Source organism: Triticum aestivum, chromosome 1D (assembly GCF_018294505.1).
Source record: "Triticum aestivum cultivar Chinese Spring chromosome 1D, IWGSC CS RefSeq v2.1, whole genome shotgun sequence".
NCBI lineage: Eukaryota > Viridiplantae > Streptophyta > Magnoliopsida > Poales > Poaceae > Triticum > Triticum aestivum.
In genome coordinates this window covers 113,050,298-113,077,615 of record NC_057796.1, presented here as the reverse complement: position 1 = coordinate 113,077,615, position 27,318 = coordinate 113,050,298, and the positions used below count along the sequence as shown (strand labels likewise).

At 42.9% G+C, this 27,318-nt stretch overlaps 2 protein-coding genes across 3 annotated transcripts; one reads left to right on the top strand and one right to left on the bottom strand.

Moving 5' to 3' along the window:
- The first annotated feature begins 1,462 nt into the window (after nt 1-1,462).
- LOC123180640 (UDP-xylose transporter 3) lies at nt 1,463-4,720 on the top strand. The gene is made up of 8 exons (XM_044592724.1): nt 1,463-1,642; nt 1,730-1,943; nt 2,582-2,766; nt 3,097-3,164; nt 3,241-3,373; nt 3,577-3,738; nt 3,818-4,084; nt 4,215-4,720. The coding sequence occupies exons 2-8, from the start codon at nt 1,820-1,822 to the stop codon at nt 4,332-4,334; spliced, it is 1,059 nt and encodes a 352-aa protein (XP_044448659.1). The 5' UTR covers nt 1,463-1,642; nt 1,730-1,819; the 3' UTR covers nt 4,335-4,720.
- A 94-nt stretch (nt 4,721-4,814) lies between these two features.
- Nucleotides 4,815-8,188, bottom strand: LOC123180641 (uncharacterized). Of its 2 annotated transcripts, XM_044592727.1 has the most exons (9): nt 7,915-8,186; nt 7,757-7,819; nt 7,613-7,668; nt 6,903-6,996; nt 6,758-6,818; nt 5,936-6,017; nt 5,773-5,828; nt 5,589-5,652; nt 4,815-5,266 (listed from the first exon to the last, which is right to left on the bottom strand). In XM_044592727.1, exons 1-9 carry the CDS (start codon nt 8,065-8,067, stop codon nt 5,203-5,205), a joined length of 693 nt encoding a protein of 230 aa, XP_044448662.1. In that variant the 5' UTR covers nt 8,068-8,186; the 3' UTR covers nt 4,815-5,202. The 2 variants fall into 2 exon arrangements, with proteins under 2 accessions (XP_044448662.1, XP_044448660.1); XM_044592725.1 differs by having other exon boundaries at nt 6,758-6,996; nt 7,915-8,188.
- Between the last annotated feature and the right edge of the window lie 19,130 nt (nt 8,189-27,318).

The following is a 27,318-nucleotide window of genomic DNA, read 5'->3' as shown; positions in this document are numbered from 1 at the left end:
TTTAAGGTGAGCCCAGTAAACTAGAAAAGAAAGATTACTCCATTTCTCGTTTATAAGGCACACACATATTTCTAGATCGTCCACTAAAATTAAGACATCAGTAAAATTTTTGAATATGAATTCAACGGTAAACTTTTGTACAATATAATAGCTAGTCAGAATAATGATCCAGGAATACACGCACGCCTCACAGTAGAAGGTTTAAGATGTATGAGGACATTTTAATTGTATTATTACGTTCCAGTTCCAAGTGGACCTAGAAAATTATCAATAAATTGGGACCATAAATCCTCGACCACAACCAAAAGTTCTAACTAAAATTATTTCCTCTTTCGAAGACCTTCATGTAGGAAAAAGATCGTCTTTTCCCTTTCCGAGGAGAGAGGAGTCACATGTTTTGCGTTCGACAACAGATCTTCACGTGCCGACTTCGATGAACCCCCTCTGTTCATGACCTCATAATCATGGGTGGAGCTGGGATCCCTCACCCGGTTATGTTCTTCTAGATGTGTAGGTTACCTTAGTTGGTATATTTTCATCCGTTCATCTTTGACTCCGGTAGTGATGACGACACCGCCGAAGGTGTCTCCAAATCCTGCACCAACATGGCAGATTCCACCATCGTTGACGGATCCATGATTCAGTTGATCCGAGAGGGGTCAACGTGGCGACGGTGATGACCTGGAGCTTTTTTCTCCGGCTCGGTTGTCGAGGTAACGTGTACTCAAGTGTCGTCCTGGAGCTTCAAAGAAGATGTATAGGAGTAGTCCGGTGCTCGACACCTCCGTCGGCAATGTTGGCTTACAAAGAGGCATTGCCTGCTCTCGTGAAGGGTTTGCAGGTGGAAGGATGGTGGATTCAGTGATCTTCCTCGACGACATTGTGTGGAGAAGGCAGATCTGGTGGGTGGGGTTGTCCTAGGACGACACGTTACAGTGATATGTGCTACTCGTTCACGACAGTTTTCTTCATCGATTCTCAAAGCTTTGAGGTGCACCGACAGTTCTTTGGTTGGAAGAACTTGTCTCTTCCTCCTTTAGTGGTGATGAAGGACGGCAACAACCGCCCCACCCACCCCCTCAGGGACCTTGTTGTAATTTTCTATTATGTGAGATGTGTTTCTTGTCTGTGCCAGGACATGTGTCCCCTCTCGTCGGTTCAAGTATGTTCTACGGCACGCGTGGCGCGTGTTGTACTTCGACGCTCGACTGAATGTACACATGGCAGCCTTCGGGGAAAAAAAAGAAGAAAAAACTTTGCAACAACCATCTCTACAAAAAGGCAAATTTGGCAAATTAAGAGAAGAGGAAGGTGGTCCCTGTTTGAAGTTTTTAGCAAATTCAGCAGGTATTCAGTGCAGAGTCAATAGTTCCCATGCGGCAAGCGACGTGGCCAACTATATCTAATTGCCGCTTCCTTTAATCACCAATCTCACCGACGAGGCGGCCATCCATATAAAAATACCTCGTCTCCCTCCCCGCCCCTGATTCGCAAGGCCAAAGCAAGAGGGGCAGGAGCGCCACCGCGAATCCCATCCCATCCCCGCACCGCCGCCGATCCCGCCCGCCCGCCCCTCCGCAGATCTCCCCGACATTGCCCGCTCCCCGGCCGGATTCGCCCAGATCCACCGACGCCGCGCGCGGTATGTTTCGACCCCTCCCGCCCGTTTCTTGGCAGAGCGCTGGCTGCTGCGATTGGCTGATCGAAATGGCGTCTCTCTTGCCTGCAGGTGCTCCCGGCGGCGTGGCCCGGGCCGTCTGATCGGGGAGGCTCGATCTTTTTGGTTGGTGCTGTTGTCTGGAGGGTGGTGGCAGCGGAGATGGGCGTCGGAGGGGAGAAGTTCCAGCTGGGGACGGTGGGGGCGCTGGGCCTCTCCGTGGTGTCCTCCGTGTCCATTGTCATCTGCAACAAGGCCCTCATGAGCTCCCTCGGCTTCACCTTTGGTGTGAGATCTAACTGTTTCTTGCTTTCCAGCTTCTTGATTCGTTACGTACGTGTTCGTGCTTGGTGCTCTGTGATTTTGCTAGATCTATCTATGGCGTGCTCCGCTCTTGAGTTGTGCACATGCACGGTTCAGATTATTAACACCAGATGATGTTCAGCTTATGTGGTAGCTTTGGCCAAGGAGTGCCAATTGAATTTGGTGTATTCGATAACTATCTGTTGTGATTCGTCGCAGCATACTGTAGAAATCAGGAGAGCATGAGTGTAAAATGATAGAGTGACTGGTCTCTTGGAGCTAGCGTACTTACTGTGAAAGCTTTGATTATTTTTCGTAATGAACGAGGTTGTGTAGCTATCGCTAAAAAAAAGGGTTGTGTAGCATGTCCTGGTTGCTTGCTGCTTCGGTAGCTTGACAGATGGGAGTAGTATCTTTGTTTGCTTGTGCTGCCTGGAGTGTATGTACATGTGATGTTCAAAAACTTGTTAGCTTTGACTTGGTACATTTTATTTCTTATTTCTGAATGTTGCTTATTTCCTTGTGAATAGAGAGAGCTTGTGCTGAGAAGTGAATGAGAATATGAGATGCCAGTGAATTTATTAATACTGATATCCTTTGAGACGGAATTGTGTTTCACAGCTACCACCTTGACGAGCTGGCATCTCCTGGTCACTTTCTGCTCCCTTCATGTCGCACTATGGATGAAGTTTTTCGAGCACAAGGCTTTTGATTCGAGAACTGTCATGGGATTCGGAGTACTCAATGGCATCTCCATTGGGCTCCTCAATCTGAGTCTTGGTTTCAATTCTGTTGGTTTTTACCAGGTACTACACATTATGCGATCTCTGTACATTGATTCTTGTACTAGTCAGGATTCCTAGTTAATTCACTCCAGCTCTGCACTTGCTACTTTTGGTAGTACAGCAGTAAAAATGTAAAACACTTACTTGCGCTAGGCGGTACAACAATAGTTACTTGGGGAGTTAGGGGTGCAGGTTAATTATATCTATCTTGTTTGTGCAAGAAACTTTACCGAGAAGGCTTTTGGCTAGAGTTGAACATTTTGTACAAGCATTGATTGCTATTAAATGTCACCCTTCCTTCTGCACTAATCAATCCACCTAACTGATGCTGAATTGTCCTTTTACCTCTAGATGACAAAGCTGGCCATCATCCCCTGCACTGTTATTTTGGAGACTCTTTTCTTCAGGAAGAAGTTCAGGTTTGTGTTTTTTCTTTACATTCTGTTCATTACTTCCATACCATCTTCATCTAAACATTTTCTGACTTGACTGCAGCCGGACTATCCAGATTTCCCTTTCCGTGCTTCTTTTGGGTGTCGGTGTTGCAACCGTGACTGATTTGCAACTCAATGCTGTGGGGTCCATACTGTCCTTGCTGGCAATTATCACGACTTGCATCGCTCAAATTGTATCCTTTGATGACAGCTTTTGCCTTTTCTTGCACAAATCAAAATTTCCTGGCATCTTTTTTTGGTCAGAAAGTGGAATTTGCATCTGGTTCCGGAATGAAGAATTTGCATTTGACGTGATGACTGTTCATTACTACTCTGTTACAATCACGTATTACTACCTTTTTGTCGTGTGGTTTTGTAGTCCTTAACCAGCTACCAGATGACAAACACTATTCAGAAGAAATTCAAGGTTTCTTCAACCCAGCTGCTATATCAGTCTTGTCCTTACCAGTCATTGACACTGTTTCTTATCGGCCCGTTCCTTGATGGATTCCTGACTAACCAAAACGTCTTCGCTTTCAATTACACATCTAACGTTGTGGTAAGTCACGGAACAGCTTTGGCAAACTTCTTTTGACATTGTTAATCTGTTTCTGATTCTCCGCTTGTTCCGTGTGCAGTTTTTCATCGTCTTGTCGTGTTTGATATCGGTCTCAGTAAACTTCAGCACCTTTCTTGTGATCGGAAAGACATCTCCTGTTACTTACCAAGTCCTGGGCCATCTTAAAACGTGCCTAGTTTTGACCTTCGGTTACGTTTTGCTTCATGATCCATTTAGCTGGAGAAACATACTTGGCATCCTAATTGCGGTTGTTGGGATGGTACTATATTCATACTTCTGCTCAATAGAGACTCAACCAAAAAATAACGATGTCTCCGGACAGCAGGTACCTTGCTTTTCAAATCTCATGCCTTGTAAATATTTAATATTTTATTTGCAACAATTCTCCTGTGGTTCTTTAGCTTCATTACTTTTATTTCTTGTTTATAAATCCCTATGTGTTCTCTACATTGCAGTCAAAAGAAGGTGACTCGGCACCTTTGATCTCTGATTCTTTGGGCAAAGTTGAAAATGGAGGTGATGACGATGAGCCTTTGAAGGTACCGATGTGGAGCTCAAAGTACCCAAGGGCGTGAAAATTTCGTCTCTTAGACGGCGGATGGCATTATACAGGATTCAATTTAGTAGGCAGATAGTAGGGTTGGAAGCCAACTTTCCAACCCAAGTAATGAAGCAATGGACATTTCAGTTACAAGTAATGGACATGTCAGTTACAATTAAAATGATCTGATTCTTTGGAGGGTTTTACCTTCCAAAATTGCAGATCTACCATGAAACTAGATAGCAGATACTGTAAAATTGTATCTGGATATGGTCCAAATCTTCTCACTGTAACTTCATGTTGGGACACTGGTCTGCAGATAGACTCCATTCTTTTTGTACCAAAGGTCCCGAGGTCAAGAATTGTGCAAGACTTTAAAGTATTTATAGGTTCAAGTTTGTAACTGTACTTTCAGATTTACCTTGGACCATAGTAGTGCAAGTGATGTACATTTCAGTTTAAGGAGTTAAAAATAACCAGGTTCATTTCCATGTAACAACACAAACAGCTACAGTTCAAGGAGGAATTGGTGTTTCACAGATGAAGCAATGAAACATTTGCACCAATCTTGTGATCTGTAGAGGTGTACACGGTGCCTGTTTTTACTTACACATTCTACAAAATGTAGATGTAGAAGACAAATTCTTGCAACATTGAAATCACACAGGTCATATATCAAAACTGTAATGAGCTAGCAACTGCACATACTTCAGTTTGCTAAATGTTCCGTTATAGCAAGGAAAAACCTATAATTCATCTCTCATTTAACTCGCTATGGTTCACCGGTTCTTCAGATGCATGCTATTGTCCACGCTCCCAAGAAAGCTCAAGTTCACAATGTCTTTGTCGGTGTTTCCATAAGTGGACATTTGTTGATAATCCAACAGCCCCTCGCGGAAACATCACTCAACCTTTGCAACCCCTCCTTCAGGTAGACTGCTATCAGAAACCGCTTCTCGTACAAACCTACAAAGCAGAATGGTGTCGGTGTCAATAACACATTTCCTTCCTATTTGAATGATGGGCATGAAAGGCATTTTCTTATATGTGCTGAATGAAAGGATATCAATGGGCACGCACAAAACTAAACAACGTAGCTAACTATGACTAAAGCGGTGTCCAGATAAGTTAAGCATGTTCCCTAGAAAAAAGTTAAGCACGCTGGATTGCAAGGACAGTAGAATGTCATTGTATCAATCTCTAATATTGGTTACTTCCATTTCACCAAGAACATGGCAACATTATCAGCCTATATCCTGAAACTAAAAGAAAATGTGAATAATCATACCTTGTTAATTTATCTTGAGATGATTGCAATACATAGATTGCAAGGATGAAGGAAAGAACAAGGCCTGTAATACCACAGTGAAAACATTTTTAGAGTACAAATGTGAAAGGGATTATTATCTGGAAGATTGCACGATGAAACAGTTTTTTTTGGGGGGGGGGGGGTGGTTGGGGGATTAACTCACCAGATCCAAATAACACATAGAATCCTGCAGTAACATCTATCTCTGATTGTTCCTCCCTGTACAGAAGAATTATTTTGTCGTAATGTCACGCTTCAAAGTTTTCTCACACTAGTACTTGGAAACAAAATTTTATCAATGCAAACAAGGCCAGATAAGTTTTTACCATGTATAACTAACAAGTACATATTTTGGCCAATTCTGTGGATCCCAGAAATTCTTCTTTATGTCAGGATGAAGTTCCACAACTGCCCAATGAAACACAGATGGGTTAGCAACTAGGCTACCCAATTCAGAAACTTTAAGGAAAAAACACATAGTGATTATACATAATACTGCATGGTAAAAAAAAGAGAGGAAAACTTACACTTAATGTTAGTTCATCTATCCTAGAACATAAATAGCCTCTAGTCTATAGCAAATGTGCCTTCCAACAAGGCATAATGTCATTGCAGCAGGCCAATAATATCCGTAGATGGATTTAGAGGAAGTCATGAGTATCTTGTTGATGCTCATACAAAGGCTGCTTCAATAGCACACCACTATTTTACTACATGGTAAAAGAAGTTGACTACTTGACTAAAGCAAAACAAATATTTGCAGTTTCTCTTGAACCCTTAGCAACACTTAGGATAAGGCACTACACTCTGACTGGACAACATGCTCATAATGGATCACAAGAAAGAACAAACAGATACAGCAACAACAACAAGATGCATGATACAACAGCAACAACAACAGATTAATCTTGTCAAACAATTCATGCTATCACAGGAAACACTTAGGTTTTTGGAAACAGAAACTCCGAGAAACACATGTATACATAATACATGGTCTAGCATTAAAAACTTGGTCAAACAATCCAACTTGAATGCAGATGCATGGTACTTTCTTACATGACAATAAATACATCACTACAGATGCTAGGGATATAAACTTCTAAATACATAGAAAAGGTATTGTGAGGAGAGGCGATAGCATTACATACAATGGTGAGGCATGTCCACTACTTTAGCCGTAACACCAAGCAAATCGTTTCCAGTGTATTTCTGTATAATCAAAGGTAGATAATTATAAGCAGAAAGAAAGTATTCCCCTGGAATTACATATATAACAGTTAACAAGGGACTCACTAAATGGAAATCAATCAGTGGAACTTCAGAGCTTTTGCGATTAATAACATAAAGCCAAGGAACATGGAACTTTTCGTGTCCAATCTGAAATGTTCTGCATAGGAAGGACCATGTAAGACAGACACATCTCTGCAAAAACAGATCATTCACAAAACACAGATATGGGTACAACTATCATACTATTTACAAATTTTACCATGCATGCCAGCAACCTTACGAATTTCCTTGACTTCATCATTACTAAGTCTAAGTTCAATATGTTTTAACCAAACAAGTACCGTGAGATAGCATAAATTTTGCATACCACAAAACCTTCTGGATCACAGAATGTATAAACATAAATCAGGAGCTGTAGTAGTGGTAGTATATCACCAATTCAGATTTGCAAACTTAGATCTTTCATGAAATGATCGTATTGAATTTAATGTTATACCAGTTTGCACTTGCGAAATCAGATGTCTCATGGAATGGATGTATGAATATTCTGCAGAAAACTGCATTACGAATTATAACAGTCATCATTCATTCACAGTGCACCTATAACATTAGGCTAACCCTCCACCCACCCTGGAAAATCCAGCATCTTGTAGTCTTGGAACCAATTAGCCAATTTGACTGATTCACACAAGCAATTTGCCTCAAATGTTGGAGGGTAGCAGTGTCAAAAAAATTCTTGAGGACAAGTTTAAGCTAGGAGATCTAAATCTTACATCTTATACGGATCCGCACCGGTGAACCCCGTCGGCTTGGGGATCGGCATCAGCACCTGCACGAACGAGAGAACCAAATCACCGATACTCCCCACACGAAATCCCCAACGATCGAACCCTGGAGCAGTTCCGAGAAACCCTCACCTCCCGGTTGACCGCGAAGACCGGGCAGTGGCGGCCGATGACGTCGAACCACACCGACCTCGACTGCAATAAGAACCGCACGGGTCAGACGAGATGGAACGGACGAATTCGCTCCGGAGCATCTAGCTCTGAGTAAGGACATGGTTCGATCTGATTACGCCGTGGTACTGGCCGGAGCGGAGCATGGGGATGATGTCGCCGGGGCGGTAGGCGGACGAGAGGGGGAGGAGGAACGAGCCGATTAGCAGCAAGGGGAGGAGGAGTAGGAGGAGTCGGTGGTGGGTGGTGGCGGGGCTCCGGCGAGTGGCCATGGTGGTCGCCGGAGTCGGTAGCGGGAGTGGAGACGGGGCACGAATGGGGTACGTCAGATTTGCTGATGCTTACTGGACTTGGCTAGCCGATGCTGGCCCATTGCTTGGCCCAGTAATGCAATGATATCGGCCCCTCCGGCCGAGTTAAATATTCAGTCCAGTTTTTTTTTAGAAACAAATATTCAGTCCAGCTTCCTACGGGCGCCCCGAAGGCTGAGGAGAAGACGCAACTCCTCATGTTACTCCTCTTCTCTACGGAAGAAAAAACTGCAAGTTCCCTCTCGTTAGGGTTTCTCTTCCTCTCGGGGTCGCCGCCGTTGAGACTTGTCCTTCCCTGCCTCCGCCAATAATCCTCGACATTTTCCTTCGATCGGGGCGCTGCGGCGCTCGCTGACGTAGGACGAGGCTTGGGGAGGGGAGGTCTAGGGTTCCTGCAAGGCCCGCCACTTTTCTGACCGGGCTAGGGTTTCAAGAGTTCATGGCATCGGATGGAGCCTTGGGGTCGGCCGCCGGCGGCCCGATGGAACCAGACGATGTGGCAACATTGATGGAGGAGTTGGGACTCCGGGAAGAAGATCTCGATGATGTGGTGTACGATGCGAACGAGGCTCCAGCGGAGGCGGCGCGATGGATAACGCTTGCAAGAGTTTACACGGCCAAAACTTACAGCCAATTCTGGTTCTTCAAGAACATGCGTGCGGCATGGGATCTTGCCCAGGAAGTTTAGTTCAAACCACTAGAAGATAATTTGTATACGGTGCAGTTTTCGTGCCTAGGAGATTGGGAAAGAGTTACTCGAGATGGGCCGTGGCACTTCAGGGGGGGGGTGCTGTAATTCTGAAACCATACGATGGCCTGGCGAAGCCGTCCACAGTTTTGCTTGACACCATCGAGATTTGGGTGCAAATCCATGATGTTCCACCCTTGTATGCACATCTTGTGCCATCTTTAGCTTCAAAGGTGGGCGAGGTGCTGTATGCTGAACCCCAATCGCAAGATTTCGCTGGAAATTTCCATCGTGTCTGGATCCGGATCAATGTTAACAAAGCACTAAGAACGCAGTCTCGATGATAAGGGAGGGGAAGCGCCAAATTTACAGAATCAAATACGAGAGACTACCTGATTGGTGTGCTGTGTGTGGCATGTTGGGCCATCTGTACAAGGAACATGGGAGCGGTATACATCCCCCATCAGCGCTGGTTTTCAAAGATCTGAAGGCAACATGGACTATGCGAACTGGACAGGGCCCGGGAGGGGGCCGTGGGCACAGGGGAGGCCGTCGTGGAGGACGAGCTGGTCGTGCTTCTAGTTCGCGTTTTGAACAGGACAAAGATGATGCTGGCAATGTAGTAGACGCCGAGATGGCCGAGGCGGATGCTAACAAAAAGAGGGCGACGGGCGAGGTGTAGCCCGTGAAACAAACTATCACTAATGATACATATGCTGGTGCTCAAGGGGCTTTGTTGGCGCTGCCCCCAACCCAACCAGTTCCTCCTAGTCCAAGCAGCACTCAAGAACAGAAGAGAGCCAAGGTGAACACTGAAGAAGGGGAGGATGACATGGAAAAAAGGGTCGGCCTTGGCAAGGTCGTATCATCTTTGGCGGGCTCCTTCGAGGGGCGCCGCCGGGCCCAATGAATATATTCTGCTGGAACTGTCGTGGTGCGGGTAAAGCTGCGATAGTTCGGGAGCTTCGCGATTTCGCGAGGCAATTTGCCCCTACCCTCTTGTGTATTCTCGAAACTCAGCTAGAAAGTACAAGGGTAGAAACTTTAGCAGGCACGCTTGGTTTTGACAATTCTTATGCTGTTAGTAGTCAAGGAAGGAGTGGAGGCATAGCTCTGTTTTGGAACAATTCAATAAAAGTTGAAATTTTGGTTACTCTGTTTATCATCTTGATGTTTCTATTGAAGAACATGACACAGAGAAGTGGAGGATGACATGCGTTTATGGGGAGGCACAGACACACTTGAGACACCAAACATGGACAACACTGAAAAATATCAGTACTTTGAGTGCTCTTCCATGGCTCTGTTTAGGTGATTTTAATGAAGTATTACATCCAGATGAGCATCAAGGTGGTGGGCAGCGTAGCAATGCTCAGATTCAAGCCTTTCGGGATACCCTAGATGTTTGCATGTTGATAGACTTGGGGTACAAAGGGAATTTTTGGACGTTCGAGAAAAAAGTAACAGGAGGAACACATACTAGATGCAGACTTGACAGAGCCCTGGTGAATGCAGCATGGCTGGCAAGGTTTCCTCTGGCCTCGGTGAAACACTTGACCAGTGTCACCTCCGACCACGAGCCAATCCTGCTAGAACGAGAGGTTGGACCTGCCGCTCAGGCTCAGAAAACGTTCAGGTACGAAACGATGTGGGAGACACATGCCAATTTTCGTACCATGTTATTGGCGGAATGGGGCGCTAGTCCTCCTTGTACAACGGTGCATGAGCCGCGTAACAAACTCTCAGATCTTGCAAAGGACTTGGGAAGGTGGAGCCGAGATACTTTTGGGAACGTTAGAAAAGAGATTAAGCAGCTAAAACAAATGCTGGAGGAGCTGAAGAATGATCCCTTGCGGACTGGCCCTTCTCATGCAGAGCTAAAGATTAATGAACGGTTGATAGAGATGTATCACCGGGAGGAGATTATGTGGCGTCAAAGAGCAAGGGTGGAGTGGCTGTCTGCTGGAGATAAAAATACCAAGTTTTTTCACCTGCGAGCTAGCCTCCGTCGGAAGAAGAACATGATTAAGGCATTACAGAACTCTCTCGGTGTGGAAATAACGGACCCGGGAGAGCTAAAAGCATTAGCAAATGGTTTTTACCAGTCATTATATCAGTCCGAGGGGGTGCAAAATATGCAGGCAGTGTGAAAGTGCAACTATCCCTGGGTGGTTTTGGTAATTTCTAACAACATATAGCTCATTCAGCTAATGCTATTTCAAGATAAATATTTCAGGAAAGCTCAATGATTGGCATGGCATGGATTAGAAAGTGGACCCTTCAAAATGCAAAGGACAAAAGATTGGCTCAAGCTCAAAGCACAAGACTCTACATTTTCTATTTTAGTGATCCAAGATCACATTGAGTCTATAGGAAAAGCCAATACTATTAAGAGGGGATGAGGTGTTGCTTAATGAGGTTCTTGCTCAAAATGCTTAGTGATATGCTCCAAAAACCCTCCACTCTTTCTCATATCCACATATGTCCCAAACCAAAAAGTCCAACTCGGCCCCACCAAAATTTCATATCCGGAGCCACCAAGTTCAGTTGACATAGCCACTGCCTGAAACCCTAGTCTTTTCGGTCTCACCGATAGGGATCTCGGTCTCACCGAGATGGGATTGTAATCACTCTGTTTCCCTTCGTAACGTTTTGGTCAAACCGAGATGAGCGATCGGTCCCACCGAGATTGCAATGCAAACTCTCTGTTTCCCTTTCGTAACGTTTCGGTCCAACCGAGATGAGCGAATCGGTCCCACCGAGTTTGCCTGACCAACTCTTTGTTAGTCTATTACCAAAATCGGTCTCACCGAGATTACGTTATGCCCTAACCCTAATAAAATCGGTCCCACCGAGTTGACATGTCGGTCCCACCGAAATACCTAATGGTCACATTATGAACCAAATCGGTCTGACCGAGTTCTCTGAATCGGTCCCACCGAGTTTGGTGATTTGTGTGTAACGATTAGATTTTGTGTGGAGGCTATATATATACCCCCTCCACCCACTCTTCACTCGTGGAGAGAGCCATCAGAACATGCCTACACTTCCAACACATATTTTCTGAGAGAGAACCACCTACACTTGTGTTGAGGTCAAGATATCCCATTCCAACCACATAAATCTTGATCTCTAGCCTTCCCCAAGTTGCTTTCCACTCTAATCTTCTTTCCACCAAATCCAAATCCTGTGAGAGAGAGTTGAGTGTTGGGGAGACTATCATTTGAAGTACAAGAGCAAGGAGTTCATCATCAACACACCATTTGTTACCTCTTGGAGAGTGGTGTCTCCTAGATTGGCTAGGTGTCACTTGGGAGCCTCCGTCAAGATTGTGGAGTTGAACCAAGGAGTTTGTAAGGGCAAGGAGATCGCCTACTTTGTGAAGATCTACCCTAGTGAGGCAAGTCCTTCGTGGGCGATGGCCATGGTGGGATAGACAAGTTTGCTTCTTCGTGGACTGATGACCCACAAGTATAGGGGATCTATCGTAGTCCTTTCAATAAGTAAGAGTGTCGAACCCAACGAGGAGCAGAAGGAAATGATAAGCGGTTTTCAACAAGGTATTCTCTGCAAGCACTGAAATTATCGGTGACAGATAGTTTTGTGATAAGGTAATTTGTAACGGGTAACAAGTAACAAAAGTAAATAAAGTGCAGCAAGGTGGCCCAATCCTTTTTGTAGCAAAGGACAAGCCTGGACAAACTCTTATATAGAGAAAAGCGCTCCCGAGGACACATGGGAATTATCGTCAAGCTAGTTTTCATCACATTCATATGATTCGCGTTCGGTACTTTGATAATTTGATATGTGGGTGGACCGGTGCTTGGGTGCTGCCCTTACTTGGACAAGCATCCCACTTATGATTAACTCCTATTGCAAGCATCCGTAACTACAAAAGAAGTATTAAGGTAAACCTAACCATAGCATGAAACATATGGATCCAAATCAGCCCCTTACGAAGCAACGCATAAACTAGGGTTTAAGCTTCTGTCACTCTAGCAACCCATCATCTACTTATTACTTCCCAATGCCTTCCTCTAGGCCCAAACAATGGTGAAGTGTCATGTAGTCGACGTTCACATAACACCACTAGAAGAGAGACAACACACATCTCATCAAAATATCGAACGAATACCAAATTCACATGACTACTAATAGCAAGACTTCTCCCATGTCCTCAGGAACAAACGTAACTACTCACAAAGCATATTCATGTTCATAATCAGAGGGGTATTAATATGCATATAGGATCTGAACATATGATCTTCCACCAAATAAACCAACTAGCATCAACTACAAGGAGCAATCAACACTACTAGCAACCTACACGTACCAATCTCAGACTTAGAGACAAGAATTGGATACAAGAGATGAACTAGGGTTTGAGAGGAAATGGTGCTGGTGAAGATGTTGATCGAGATTGGCCCCCTCCCGATGAGAGGAGCGTTGGTGATGACGATGGTGATGATTTCCCCCTCCCGGAGGGAAGTGTCCTCGGCAGAACAGCTCTGCCGGAGCCCTAGATTGGTTCCGCCAAGGTTCCGCCTCGTGGCGGCGGAGTTTCTTCCCGAAAGCTTGCTTATGATTTTTTCTCGGATGAAAGACTTCATATAGCAAAAGATGGGCACCGGAGGGCCACCAGGGGGCCCACGAGGCAGGGGGCGCGCCCAGGGGGGTAGGGCGCGCCCCCACCCTCTTGCCCAGGGTGTGGGTCCCCTCTGGTATTTTCTTCGCTCAGTATTTTTTATTATTTCCAAAAATAACTTCCGTGGAGTTTCAGGACTTTTGGAGTTGTGCAGAATAGGTCTCTAATATTTGCTCCTTTTCCAGCCCAGAATTCCAGCTGCTGGCATTCTCCCTCTTCATGTAAACCTTGTAAAATAAGAGAAAATAGGCATAAGTATTGTGACATAATGTGTAATAACAGCCCATAATGCAATAAATATCGATATAAAAGCATGATGCAAAATGGACGTATCAACTCCTCCAAGCTTAGACCTCGCTTGTCCTCAAGCGGAAGCCGATAACGATAAATATGTCCACATGTTTAGAGATAGAGGTGTCGATAAAATAAAATACAGACATGAGGGCATCATGATTATTCTTATAACAGCAGCATATATGGATATTGTCATATGATTTCTTATGCTCAAGTAAAAATCTATTCACAATGTCAAGTATGAATCAGAAACTCCATTGAGAACCAACAAACTATAATCTCAGTCATTGAAGCAATTGCAATTTATCATAATATCGGAAAGAGTCTATGTAAGAGCTTTTCGGCAAGTCCACATACTCAACCATCATTTAGTCTTTCACAATTGCTAACACTCACGCAATACTTGTGGTTACAGAGTTTTAATCGGACACAGAGAAAGATAGGGGCTTATAGTTTCGCCTCCCAACCTTTTACCTCAAGGGTAATGTCAACAATAATAGTTCATGCTAACTTACATCCAATTATATATATATATATATATATATATATATATATATATATATATATATATATATATATATATATATATATATCAGGATCTTTCCAACACACTGTGCTTGCCAAAGGATAAAATGTAAAAAGGAAAGGTGAAAATCACCATGACTCTTGCATAAGGTAGAAGATAAAAGTAAAAGATAGGCCCTTCGCAGAGGGAAGCAGAGGTTGTCATGCGCTTTCAGGGTTGGATGCACAAAAATCTTAATGCGAAAGAACGTCACTTTATATTGCCACTTGTGATATGGACCTTTATTATGCAGTCCGTCGCTTTTATTTCTTCCACATCACAAGATCGTATAAAGCTTATTTCCTCCACACTAATCAATCATACATGTTTAGAGAGCAATTTTTATTGCTTGCACCGATGACAACTTACTTGAAGGATCTTACTCAATCCATAGGTTGATATGGTGGACTCTCATGGCAAAACTGGGTTTAAGGGTATTTGGAAGCACAAGTAGTATCTCTACTTAGTGCAAAGAATTTGGCTAGCATGAGGGGGAAAGGCAAGCTCAACATGTTGGATGATCCATATCTCAGATATAAGAAAACATAACCCATTACATTGTCTTCCTTGTCCAACATCAACTCTTTAGCATGTCATATTTTAATGAGTGCTCACAATCATAAAAGGTGTCCAAGATAGTATATTTATATGTGAAACCTCTCTTTCTTTATTACTTCCTATTAATTGCAACGATGACCAAAGCTATGTTTGTCAACTCTCAACAACTTTTAATCATTATACTCTTTCTATGTGAAGTCATTACTCTCCATAAGATAAATATGATCTCTTTATTTCTTTTTATTCTTTCTTCTTCTTTTATTTCCTCAAGATCATAGCAAAATAATCAAGCCCTTGACTCAACACTAATCTTTATTATATAGATCACGAACTCGATTACATAAAGGGATCATAAAGCAAAACTAAAAACTAAATCATACTAAAACTTTACTCTACTAGATCAAGATATTACTAAGAGGATCGAACTGAGAAAACGGTAAAGATAGAAGTGTGATGGTGATACGATACCGGGGCACCTCCCCCAAGCTTGGTAGTTGCCAGGGGGAGTGCCCATACCCATGTGATTATGTCTCTTTCTTCGGAGGTGGTGGTGTGATATTCTTGGCGATGATACTCCTCAGGATACGATTCTCTTCCTCGAGCTTATTGAGTTGCTGCTTGAGATCCATTATCTCCTTACGGAGCTTACCCGTGACGGTTAAAGCTCCTTGCACCCATGGATGTTGCATAGCTGCGGGGGAACAAGTAACACTCTTTTTCATATTCTCGTAAGAAAGAAATCTAACATTGGAAGGGATAACCGAGTTTGGAACAGCCGAGCTCTGTAGTTCCCCCATCGTGAATCTAGCTCGGAAGCGAGAAGTGACTTCTTGATCCTCCTCCATGGCATCTATCCTCTTCAAATCAGCCTCCATCTCTTCTTCCGTTGCTGGCCCAAAGTGGTCAGCATCGCTGTTTGTCCTTGATCTCGATGCCGGATGAGACACCCGGCTCTCCCCGACTGGCTCTTGAGAAGACATCTTGCTCTAATCTGCAGCAGCAACAACTCGAAACAAAAACAGAGGATAATTGCGTGATACGGTGGTCAAAACCTTCGGGAGATTATATAATGAATTTTTACCGACCGAAAGAAGTATTGTGCAAGAAAACGGAGTCCGGAGAGTACACGAGGTGCCCACGAGGCAGGGGAGCGCGCCCAGGGGGGTAGGGTGCACCCTCCACCCTCGTGGAGGCCTCGTGTCCTTCCCGGACTGCTTCTTATTTTCCTATTTTTCTAAATATTCCAAAACGGAGAAAATTTGCCATTAGAACTGTTTTGGAGTCGGTTTACTTGCCGTACCACATACCTATTCCTTTTCGGAGTCTGAAACGTTCTGGAAAGTGTCCCTTATGTATTCCTTCGGGGTTACGGTTTCAATAACATTGGTTTCAACATTTATAGGATTACATGAGATATAATGTTTGATTCTTTGACCGTTCACCACCTTCGGATTTGTGCCTTCGAAGTTGTTGATTTTTATGGCACCGGAGACCTCCTCGATAACGTACGGACCTTCCCATTTAGAGAGAAGTTTCCTTGCAAAAAATCTTAAACGAGAGTTGTATAGCAATACATAATCACCTACATTAAACTCACGCTTTTGTATCCTTTTATCATGCCATCTTTTAACTTTTTCTTTAAACAATTTGGCATTCTCATAGGCTTGGGTTCTCCATTCATCAAGTGAGCTAATGTCAAATAACCTCTTCTCACCGACAAGTTTGAAATCATAATTGAGTTCTTTAAAAGCCCAATATGCCTTATGTTCTAATTCGAGAGGTAAGTGACATGCTTTTCCATAAACCATTTTATACGGAGACATACCCATAGGATTTTTATATGCAGTTCTATAGGACATAATGCATCATCAAGTTTCTTAGACCAATTCTTTCTAGATCTATTAACAGTCTTTTGCAAAATGAATTTGAGCTCTCTATTGCTCAATTCTACTTGACCACTAGACTGTGGGTGATAAGGAGATGCAATTCTATGATTAACATCATACTTAGCAAGCATTTTACGGAAAGCACCATGAATAAAGTGTGAACCACCATCAGTCATTAAATATCTAGGGACTCCAAACCTTGGAAAAATAACTTCTTTAAGCATCTTAATAGAAGTGTTATGATCAGCACTACTAGTTGGAATAGCTTCTACCCACTTAGTAACGTAATCAACAGCCACTAAAATATGAGTATACCCATTAGAGGCAGGAAACGGTCCCATATAATCAAAGCCCCAAACATCAAATGGTTCAATAACAAGTGAATAATTCATAGGCATTTCTTGACGTCTACTAATATTACCAATTCTTTGACATTCATCACAAGATAAGACAAACTTACGAGCATCCTTGAAGAGAGTAGGCCAATAAAAACCGGATTGCAATACCTTATGTGCAGCTCTATCTCCAGCGTGGTGTCCTCCATAAGCCTCGGAGTGACACTTGCGTAGGATCTGTTCCTGTTCATGCTCAGGTACACAACGCCTAATAACACCATCTACTCCTTCTTTATAAAGATGTGGGTCATCCCAAAAGTAATGTCTCAAATCATAGAAAAACGTTTTCTTTTGCTGGTATGTGAAACTAGGTGGTATAAATTTAGCAACAATGTAATTAGCATAATCAGCATACCATGGAGCAGTACGAGAGGCATTTATGACATTTAATTGTTCATCAGGAAAGCTATCATCAATAGGTAGTGGGTCATCAAGAACATTTTCTAACCTAGACAAGTTGTCTGCAACGGGGTTCTCAGCTCCCTTTCTATCAATAATATGCAAATCAAATTCTTGTAGCAAGAGAACCCATCTAATAAGTCTAGGTTTAGCATCTTTCTTTTCCATAAGATATTTAATAGCAGCATGATCCGTGTGAATAGTTACTTTAGAATCAACAATATAAGGTCTGAACTTATCACAAGCAAATACAACTGCTAAGAATTCTTTTTCAGTAGTAGCATAATTTCTCTGAGCACTGTCTAGAGTTTTACTAGCATATTGAATAACATTTAATTTCTTATCAACTCTTTGCCCTAGAACAGCACCTACAGCATAATCACTAGCATCACACATAATTTCAAAGGGTAAATTCCAATCAGGTGGCTGAACAATAGGTGCAGAAATCAATGCTTTCTTAAGTATTTCAAATGCTTCTACACAATCATCATCAAAGACAAAAGGTATATCTTTTTGTAATAGATTAGTCAGAGGCCGAGAAATTTTTGAGAAGTCCTTAATGAACCTCCTATAAAAACCGGCATGACCAAGGAAGCCTCTTATACCTTTGATGTCCTTGGGACATGGCATCTTTTCAATAGCATCGACTTTAGCTTTATCAACTTCAATACCTCTTTCAGAAATTTTATGCCCCAAGACAATGCCTTCATTAACCATAAAGTGGCACTTTTCCCAATTCAAAACAAGATTAGTTTCTTCACATCTCTGCAAAACTCGATCAAGGTTGCTCAAGCAATCATCAAAAGAGGATCCATAAACGGAGAAATCGTCCATGAAAACCTCACAAATCTTTTCACAAAAGTCAGGAATATAGCCATCATGCATCTTTGAAAGGTAGCAGGTGCATTACATAAACCAAAAGGCATACGTCTATAAGCAAAAGTACCGAAAGGGCAAGTAAAAGTGGTCTTTGCTTGATCATCAGCTGACACAGGTATTTGTGAGAAACCAGAGTAACCATCTAGAAAGCAAAAATGTGTATGTTTGGATAATCTTTCTAGCATTTGATCAATGAATGGCAAGGGGTAATGATCCTTTTTTGTAGCTTTATTTAATTTGCGGAAATCAATTACCATCCTATAACCTGTAATAATTCTTTGCGGAATCAATTCATCTTTATCATTAGGAACAACAGTAATACCTCCCTTCTTAGGAACACAATGGACATGACTTACCCACTGACTATCAGCAACGGGATAGATTATACCTGCCTCAAGGAGCTTTAGTATTTCCTTTCTTACCACTTCTTTCATCTTAAGATTCAGCCGTCGTTGGTGATCAATAACTGGTTTGGCATCTTTCTCCAAATTTATTTTGTGTTGACATAAGGTGGGACTAATGCCCTGTAGCGACCAGACCTCAAATGGCCTGTGCTGCTGTGCACCAGTGTCATCCCTGGATCAGTAATGCTGACACGCACAGTACAAATGGAGGATTTATAACAGAGTAGCAATCACACACTTATTACATCGAATATCTCTGAAGAGATTAAGAGTAAACATGGCTTAAGGTCATCTAAAAACGATAACAGCGGAAGGCTTGGAAGATAAGTGAGTCCATCAACTCCAGCGGCATCACTGAGTATAAGACCACGACCTAAGGCACCTTACTCGTCGTCTGAAAAATCTGCAACATGAAACGTTGCAGCCCGAAAACGGGTCAGCACATAGAATATGCTGGCAATGTAACACATAGAGAGCAATGAACAATGATAATGCTATACTATATGCATATATGGCTGGTGGAAAGGCTCTATGGTTACAGTTTTTGCGAAAAGCCAATTTTATCCTACTACAAAGGAATAAATTTTTATTTAACTATCATGGTGGTTGAAACATTGAGAAGGTACCTCCAACTCAATCCCAATTAAGTGACATCATTAACCCAACAAAATTAATTATAAGTATCACGGTGATGAGATTCAAATGATAATCCAGGTACTAGATACTCAAGTTGTCCATAATCGGGGACACGGCTAATCATGATCAGTTTGTACACTCTGCAGAGGTTTGTGCACTTTTCCCACAAGACTCGATCGCCTCCGCTTGATTCTCGCACTGCATGATGTTTGAGAAACGGATGACCGAGACACAGTCTTTCAGAAACAGTCACTCTCTACTCTGGATGGACCGGTACACCTACTTTCCCCTACATCTGCTAGTCCACCTCTTCAAGAGATCCTGTAACCTACTCAGCTATGCTAGAGCCCATAATAGCTTGCGGCTGCACACGGAAGTTTCTAGCATGAATAATCTTATGATCCCTTTGAGCCTGGGTGGCGGACCTAATACATACAGACAACACTGGGTTCTCCAGGTGCCTCAATCCACCCAGATGTGAGTTTTAGTTGCCACCTTAAGTTGAACCATTATTAAACAACTCACATCTGTCATGAATATCTCTCAAACCCAATCCACGTCTACGCATAGCATGGCAATATAATATCAACGTAGAAGTAACTCCCAAGGGTTTGATAAAGAACAGGTAATAGGTACTACCTCAACTACTTCCCAATACCCACAGTTTAATTAGATCCTAATCATGCAATGTGTATGAGGAAATAGATCTAATGCAATAAAACTGGGTATGAACGGGGTATGATCAAAGTGTTACTTGCCTTGCTGATGATCCGCAAAACCTAGCGAGTCGAAGTAACAAGCGGCACACTCCGGGTACTCTATCGCAAACAAACAAGCATACAATCAGTACTCATCTAATGCACAGGTAAAACTCGAAAGAAAGATCCAACCAGAAAGTTCAACTTAAGAACTCTGGTTTGCAAAAAGAATCAACTCGAAAGAAGCAACGAAAGTCAAACGGCGAAAGAAAGAAACTTCGTTTGCTAATCTGGATCTAGGTCAAATTTTACTGTAGCAAAAACTTGTTTGAGTAGGTTAAACGGAAAGAGAATTTCGAGACGAAACTCTAGGCGCTTGAATCACCTGATTCCGATAAACGAGCGAAAAGTTAAACAGATTCGAAAATTCGATCAGAAATCGAATCTGAGAAAATAACGAGAAAATCCGACGAAAAAGAAAAACGGACGAACGGTTAAATAACGGACGTTCGTTAACAGAGAAAAACCGACGAACGCGTTCGTTAAAACGAACGGTTCGGTGAACGCTCGTGAAATAAGAAAATCGAAAAAAAACCGATCTAGGGTTTTTTTTAAACAAAAGTTTTTTTTAGAAAAACCGGTCAATAGCAAAAACGGCCGGCGACGGCAGTACCTCGGCGGGACTCCGGCGGGCGGGGCTCGGGCGGCGGGGGTGCGGGGCTCGGGGGCGGCGGCTCCGGCGGCGAGGGGGCGGGGCTCCGACGGCGGGCGGCGAGGCAAAGGCGGCGGCGGCGGCGGGCTAGATGCGGCGGCGGCGGGCGGCTCCTCCGGCGGCGATGGTGGCGAAAACGGAGGGGGGGTATATATGGAGGGGGGGCTAGGGGGCTTGGGGAAGGGGGCACCGAGGCGGCGGCGGTTCCCGTGGCGAGGCCGGACTCCGGCGGCGTCGTGGGGAAGAAGGAGAGGTCGCGGCGGGGTGGGCCGTCGGCTGGGCTCGGCCCAGTCGGCGCGGCGCGTTTACTTTTTTTTTAAAATAAGTTCCGTGGGAAAAATTGCGTAGAAAAATAAATAAAAATCAGAAAAATATGAAATAAATTTTCCCCGTCTAGTTAGAAAATCTAGAATAGGGTGAACACTTTTAAAATCAAAAATACATATTTTGAAAACATGCATATTTTTTAAATGCAATAAAAATTACAAATAAAATCCAATAAATTCCAAATAATGATTTTAACATTTTTCCTCCAGTATTTCAATGTTTTGGAGAAGTCATATTTTCTCCTCTCGTTTATTTAAAGATGAAATATTTTTTCGGAGAGAAAAATAATTAAAACCAAAATCCTCGTTGAAAAATCAAATAAGAAAAAAAATTCAAGAAAATCCCCAACTCTCTCCGAGGGTCCTTGAGTTGCTTAGGATTTATCGAGGATTTGTCAAAATGCAACGAAACATGATATGCAAATGATGATCTATGTATAACATTCCAAATTGAAAATTTGGGATGTTACATGCCCTTAAGATCATCAAGAGTATATCCAATAGCAGCACGGTGCTTCTTCAGAGTTTTCAATAATTTCTCTTCTTCATGCTCTGAAAGGTTAGCACTATAATAACATGATATATCTTCTTTTCATCAAGATAATCATATTTAAGAGTATCAGGCAATGGTTTAAGCTCAAACACGGGATCACCCTTGGGTGGAGGAGGATCCCCTAGGATTTCAACAGGTAAATTGTGTTTCAGAATAGGTCCCTGTTTAAAGAATACTTCATCTATTTCCCTTCTTTCATTCATAAACATATCATTTTCATGGTCTAGCAAATATTGTTCTAAAGGATCACTAGGAGGTACGACAATAGAAGCAAGAACAATAATTTCATCTTTACTAGGCAATTCCTCAGCCCGAGGTTGTCTACGAAATTTAGAAAAATTAAACTCATGAGACATATCATCCAAACCAATAGTAACAACATCCTTTTCGCAGTCTATCTTAGCATTAACAGTATTCAAGAAGGGTCTACCAAATATAATAGGACAAACTCTATCTTGTGGGGAACCAAGAACAAGAAAATCAGTAGGATATTTAGCTTTCCCACACAAGACTTCAACATCTTTAACAATCCCAATCGGTGAAATGGTATCTCTATTGGCAAGCTTAATGGTGACATCAATTTCTTCTAACTCAGCGGGTGCAATATCATGCATAATTTCTTTGTATAAGTCAATAGGTATTGCACTAGCACTAGCACCCATATCACACAAGCCATGATAACAATGATCTCCTATTTTAACAGATAACAGGCATGCCTACCACAGGTCTATGTTTATCTTTAGCACCAGGTTTGGCAATTCTAGCAGTCTCATCACAAAAGTAAATGACATGCCCATCAATATTATCAGCCAAGAGATCCTTAACCATAGCAATATTAGGTTCAACTTTAACTTGCTCAGGAGGTGTATAGGTTCTAGTATTACTCTTACGAACCACGGTTGAAGCTTTAGCATGATCCTTTATCCTAACAGGGAAAGGTGGTTTCTCAACATAAGCAGTAGGAACAATAGGATCATTATAAGTGATAGTCTTTTCTTCAACTTTAATAGGTTCAACTACTTTTACTTCTATGGGAGGATGATATTTAAACCACTTCTCCTTAGGGAGATCAATATGAGTAGCAAAGGATTCACAAAAGGAAGCTACTACCTCAGAGTCAAGTCCATATTTAGTGCTAAATTTACGGAAAACATCGGTATCCGTAAAAGATTTAACACAATCAAACTTAGGTGTTATACCTGACTCCTTACCTTCATCGAGATCCCAATCTTCAGAGTTGCGTTTAATTCTTTCCAATAAATCCTATTTGAATTCAATAGTCTTCATCATGAAAGAACCAGTACAAGAAGTATCGAGCATGGTGCGATTGTTGTCAGAAAGCCGAGCATAAAATTTTTGAATAATCATTTCTCTCGAGAGCTCATGATTGGGGCATGAATATAACATTGACTTAAGCCTCCCCAAGCTTGAGCGATGCTTTCTCCTTCGCGAGGCCAAAAATTATATATATAATTACGATCACGATGAACAAGATGCATATGATAAAACTTCTGATGAAATTCCAATTTCAATCGTTTGTAGTTCCATGATCCCATATCATCACATAGCCTATACCATGTCAATGCATCTCCCTTCAAAGATAAAGGGAAGACCTTCTTCTTGATAACATCATCGGGCATACCTGCAAGCTTAAATAATCCACAAACTTCATCCACATAGATTAGGTGTAAATCGGGATGCAATGTTCCATCTCCTGCAAAAGGATTAGCTAGCAGTTTTTCTATCATACCCGAAGGAATTTCAAAGTAGACATTTTCAGTAGGTTCAGTAGGTTGAGGAGCAACTATTTGCTCTACCGGTCGGGGTGAAGATACCCTTAACAAGCCCCTCAAAGGATTACTTTCCATAGTAACAAGTGACAGTAAATTTCAGCACACTATATAATGTTTTCCTTACCAAATTCCACCTACCAAAGGCGCTTCACTCCCCGGCAACGGCGCCAGAAAAGAGTCTTGATGACCCACAAGTATAGGGGATATATTGTAGTCCTTTTGATAAGTAAGAGTGTCGAACCCAACGAGGAGCAGAAGGAAATGATAAGCGGTTTTCAGCAAGGTATTCTTTGCAAGCACTGAAATTATCGGTGACAGATAGTTTTGTGATAAGGTAATTTGTAACGGGTAACAAGTAACAAAAGTAAATAAAGTGCAGCAAGGTGGCCCAATCCTTTTTGTAGCAAAGGACAAGCCTGGACAAACTCTTATATAGAGAAAAGCGCTCCCGAGGACACATGGGAATTATCGTCAAGCTAGTTTTCATCACATTCATATGATTCGCGTTCGGTACTTTGATAATTTGATATGTGGGTGGACCGGTGCTTGGGTGCTGCCCTTACTTGGACAAGCATCCCACTTATGATTAACTCCTATTGCAAGCATCCGTAACTGCAAAAGAAGTATTAAGGTAAACCTAACCATAGCATGAAACATATGGATCCAAATCAGCCCCTTACGAAGCAACGCATAAACTAGGGTTTAAGCTTCTGTCACTCTAGCAACCCATCATCTACTTATTACTTCCCAATGCCTTCCTCTAGGCCCAAACAATGGTGAAGTGTCATGTAGTCGACGTTCACATAACACCACTAGAAGAGAGACAACACACATCTCATCAAAATATCGAACGAATACCAAATTCACATGACTACTAATAGCAAGACTTCTCCCATGTCCTCAGGAACAAACGTAACTACTCACAAAGCATATTCATGTTCATAATCAGAGGGGTATTAATATGCATATAGGATCTGAACATATGATCTTCCACCAAATAAACCAACTAGCATCAACTACAAGGAGCAATCAACACTACTAGCAACCTACACGTACCAATCTCAGACTTAGAGACAAGAATTGGATACAAGAGATGAACTAGGGTTTGAGAGGAAATGGTGCTGGTGAAGATGTTGATCGAGATTGGCCCCCTCCCGATGAGAGGAGCGTTGGTGATGACGATGGTGATGATTTCCCCCTCCCGGAGGGAAGTGTCCTCGGCAGAACAGCTCTGCCGGAGCCCTAGATTGGTTCCGCCAAGGTTCCGCCTCGTGGCGGCGGAGTTTCTTCCCGAAAGCTTGCTTATGATTTTTTCTCGGATGAAAGACTTCATATAGCAAAAGATGGGCACCGGAGGGCCACCAGGGGGCCCACGAGGCAGGGGGCGCGCCCAGGGGGGTAGGGCGCGCCCCCACCCTCTTGCCCAGGGTGTGGGTCCCCTCTGGTATTTTCTTCGCTCAGTATTTTTTATTATTTCCAAAAATAACTTCCGTGGAGTTTCAGGACTTTTGGAGTTGTGCAGAATAGGTCTATAATATTTGCTCCTTTTCCAGCCCAGAATTCCAGCTGCTGGCATTCTCCCTCTTCATGTAAACCTTGTAAAATAAGAGAAAATAGGCATAAGTATTGTGACATAATGTGTAATAACAGCCCATAATGCAATAAATATCGATATAAAAGCATGATGCAAAATGGACGTATCATGGACCCTTCGTGGGTGGAGCCCTCCGTGGACTCGCGCAACCGTGACCCTTCGTGGGTTGAAGTCTCCATCAACGTGATGTACGATAGCACCACCTATCGGAACCACGGATAAAAAATCTCCGTGTCAACATTGCGTTTGCTCCCTCAAACTCCTCCCTTTACCTTCATATGCAATTATTTTACATTCCGCTGCTATACTCTTAGAATTGCATGTGTAGGTTGATTGCTTGACTTGTGCTAAGTTGCTAAAATCTGCCAAGAACTAAAATTGGGAAAAGGCTAGATTTTCATTTGGTCAAGTAGTCTAATCACCCCCCTCTAGACATACTTTCGATCCTACACAGTGCTAGATCATGTGCCCAGGAAGGTTACAGACGAGATGAATGCCACTTTGTGTTCCCCTTACACTAAGGAGGAGGTTAAATCTGCTCTTTTCCAGATGTTTCCAACCAAAGCACGAGGGCCCGACGGTTTCCCGGCTCACTTTTACCAACGTCATTGGGACGTATGTGGTGATGAAGTGACCAGTATAGTTCTCAGAATGGTCAGGGGTGAAGAGAGCCCGAGATCGATTAATGATACAATGTTGGTGCTAATTCCTAAGGTAAATAACCCAACGCTACTTGCTCAATTTCGTCCAATAAGTCTATGCAATGTTTTGTACAAGATAGCGTCTAAGGTGATATCAAACAGACTGAAAGTAATACTGCCTGACATTATCTCTGAAGAACAATCTGCTTTTGTTCCTAGGAGGTTAATCACAGACAACATTATATGTGCTTATGAGTGTTTGCATTTTTTGAAACGGTCAAGGGCCAAATCAAATAGTTTCTGCCCTCTAAAATTGGATATGATGAAGGCTTATGACAGATTGGAGTGGGATTATCTCAGAGGAATAATGACAAAGCTGGGATTCGAGCAACACTGGATAGACACTGTCATGGGTATGGTATCCTCCGTCTCATTTTCAGTCTATTTTAATGGTGAAAGACTTGATTCTTTTAATCCTACCCGAGGTATTTGACAGGGAGACCCGATCTCCCCCTACTTATTCTTCATTGCAGCAGAGGGCCTCTCGTGCCTCCTTAAATCAAGTTCTCAGTCGTCTTTGACAGGAATCAAGGTGGCTCCCTCGGCTCCCACCGTGAACCATCTTCTGTTTGCAGATGATAGCCTGTTGCTATTCAAGGCCAGTGGGGAAGGATCGATCGCTGTGTCAAACCTACTTGATACTTATTGTAATGCTTCTGGATAGAGGATCAACAATGAAAAATCTTCGATATTCTTCAGTAAGGGCTGCCTAGCTATTATGAAGGAAACTGTAAAAAAACAACTTGCAGGTGCACAATGAATCGTTGAGCGAGCGCTATCTTGGTATGCCGACTGATGTTGGTCACTCGAAAAATGGAACGTTCAGATATCTTTGAGATAGGGTTTGGGAGAAGATCAAAGGGTGGATGGAAAAACTACTCTCGTCGGCCGGGAAGGAAGTTTTGATCAAGTCAGTAGCTCAAGCGATTCCGGTATTCTCAATGTCTTGCTTCAGATTACCACGAGGACTATGTGACAACATTACATCCACCATCCGACAGTTTTTTTGGGGATCTAAGCGAGGACGCAGGAAGCCAAGTTGGGTAGCATGGGATATCCTAACCATGCCAAAGTACTTGGGAGGGCTAGGTTTTAGAGATTTAGAGATATTTAACCTAGCCCTCCTTGCAAGGCAAGCTTCGAGGACCTTAACAGATAGTTCTTCCCTCAGTGCAAGGATTTTGAAAGCCGCCTACTATCTGGACTGTACCTTGCTGCAAGCTGAATTGGGAGCTCATCCGTCCCAAATATGGCGGGCTGTCTTGGACGGGCGGGACATTTTAGCTCAAGGGCTCATACGCAGAATTGGGGATGGAGAATCCACGAGTATATGGCAACACAACTGGATCCCGAGGGACAGCTTTAAATGCCCGATCACCTCGCTTCTACAAAACCCTCCTGAAAGAGTGGCAGAACTCATCAATGCTTCATCAGCAAGCTAGAACGAGGGCCTGGTCCGGGCAGCATTCACTCATTTTGACGCAGA

What these genes read in the sequence shown, in the direction of transcription:
- LOC123180640 (XM_044592724.1), top strand. Translation starts at nt 1,820, where the DNA reads ATGGGCGTCGGAGGGGAGAAGTTCCAGCTGGGGACGGTGGGGGCGCTG. An exon ending in CGACTTGCATCGCTCAAATT is followed by an intron (nt 3,374 to 3,576) that starts GTATCCTTTGAT and finishes ACCAGCTACCAG; the next exon opens with ATGACAAACACTATTCAGAA. An exon ending in ACGATGTCTCCGGACAGCAG is followed by an intron (nt 4,085 to 4,214) that starts GTACCTTGCTTT and finishes TCTACATTGCAG; the next exon opens with TCAAAAGAAGGTGACTCGGC.
- LOC123180641 (XM_044592725.1), bottom strand. Translation starts at nt 8,067, where the DNA reads ATGGCCACTCGCCGGAGCCCCGCCACCACCCACCACCGACTCCTCCTA. An exon ending in GGTGCGGATCCGTATAAGAT is followed by an intron (nt 6,997 to 7,612) that starts GTAAGATTTAGA and finishes CTTCCTATGCAG; the next exon opens with AACATTTCAGATTGGACACG. An exon ending in AGTGGACATGCCTCACCATT is followed by an intron (nt 6,018 to 6,757) that starts GTATGTAATGCT and finishes TTCATTGGGCAG; the next exon opens with TTGTGGAACTTCATCCTGAC.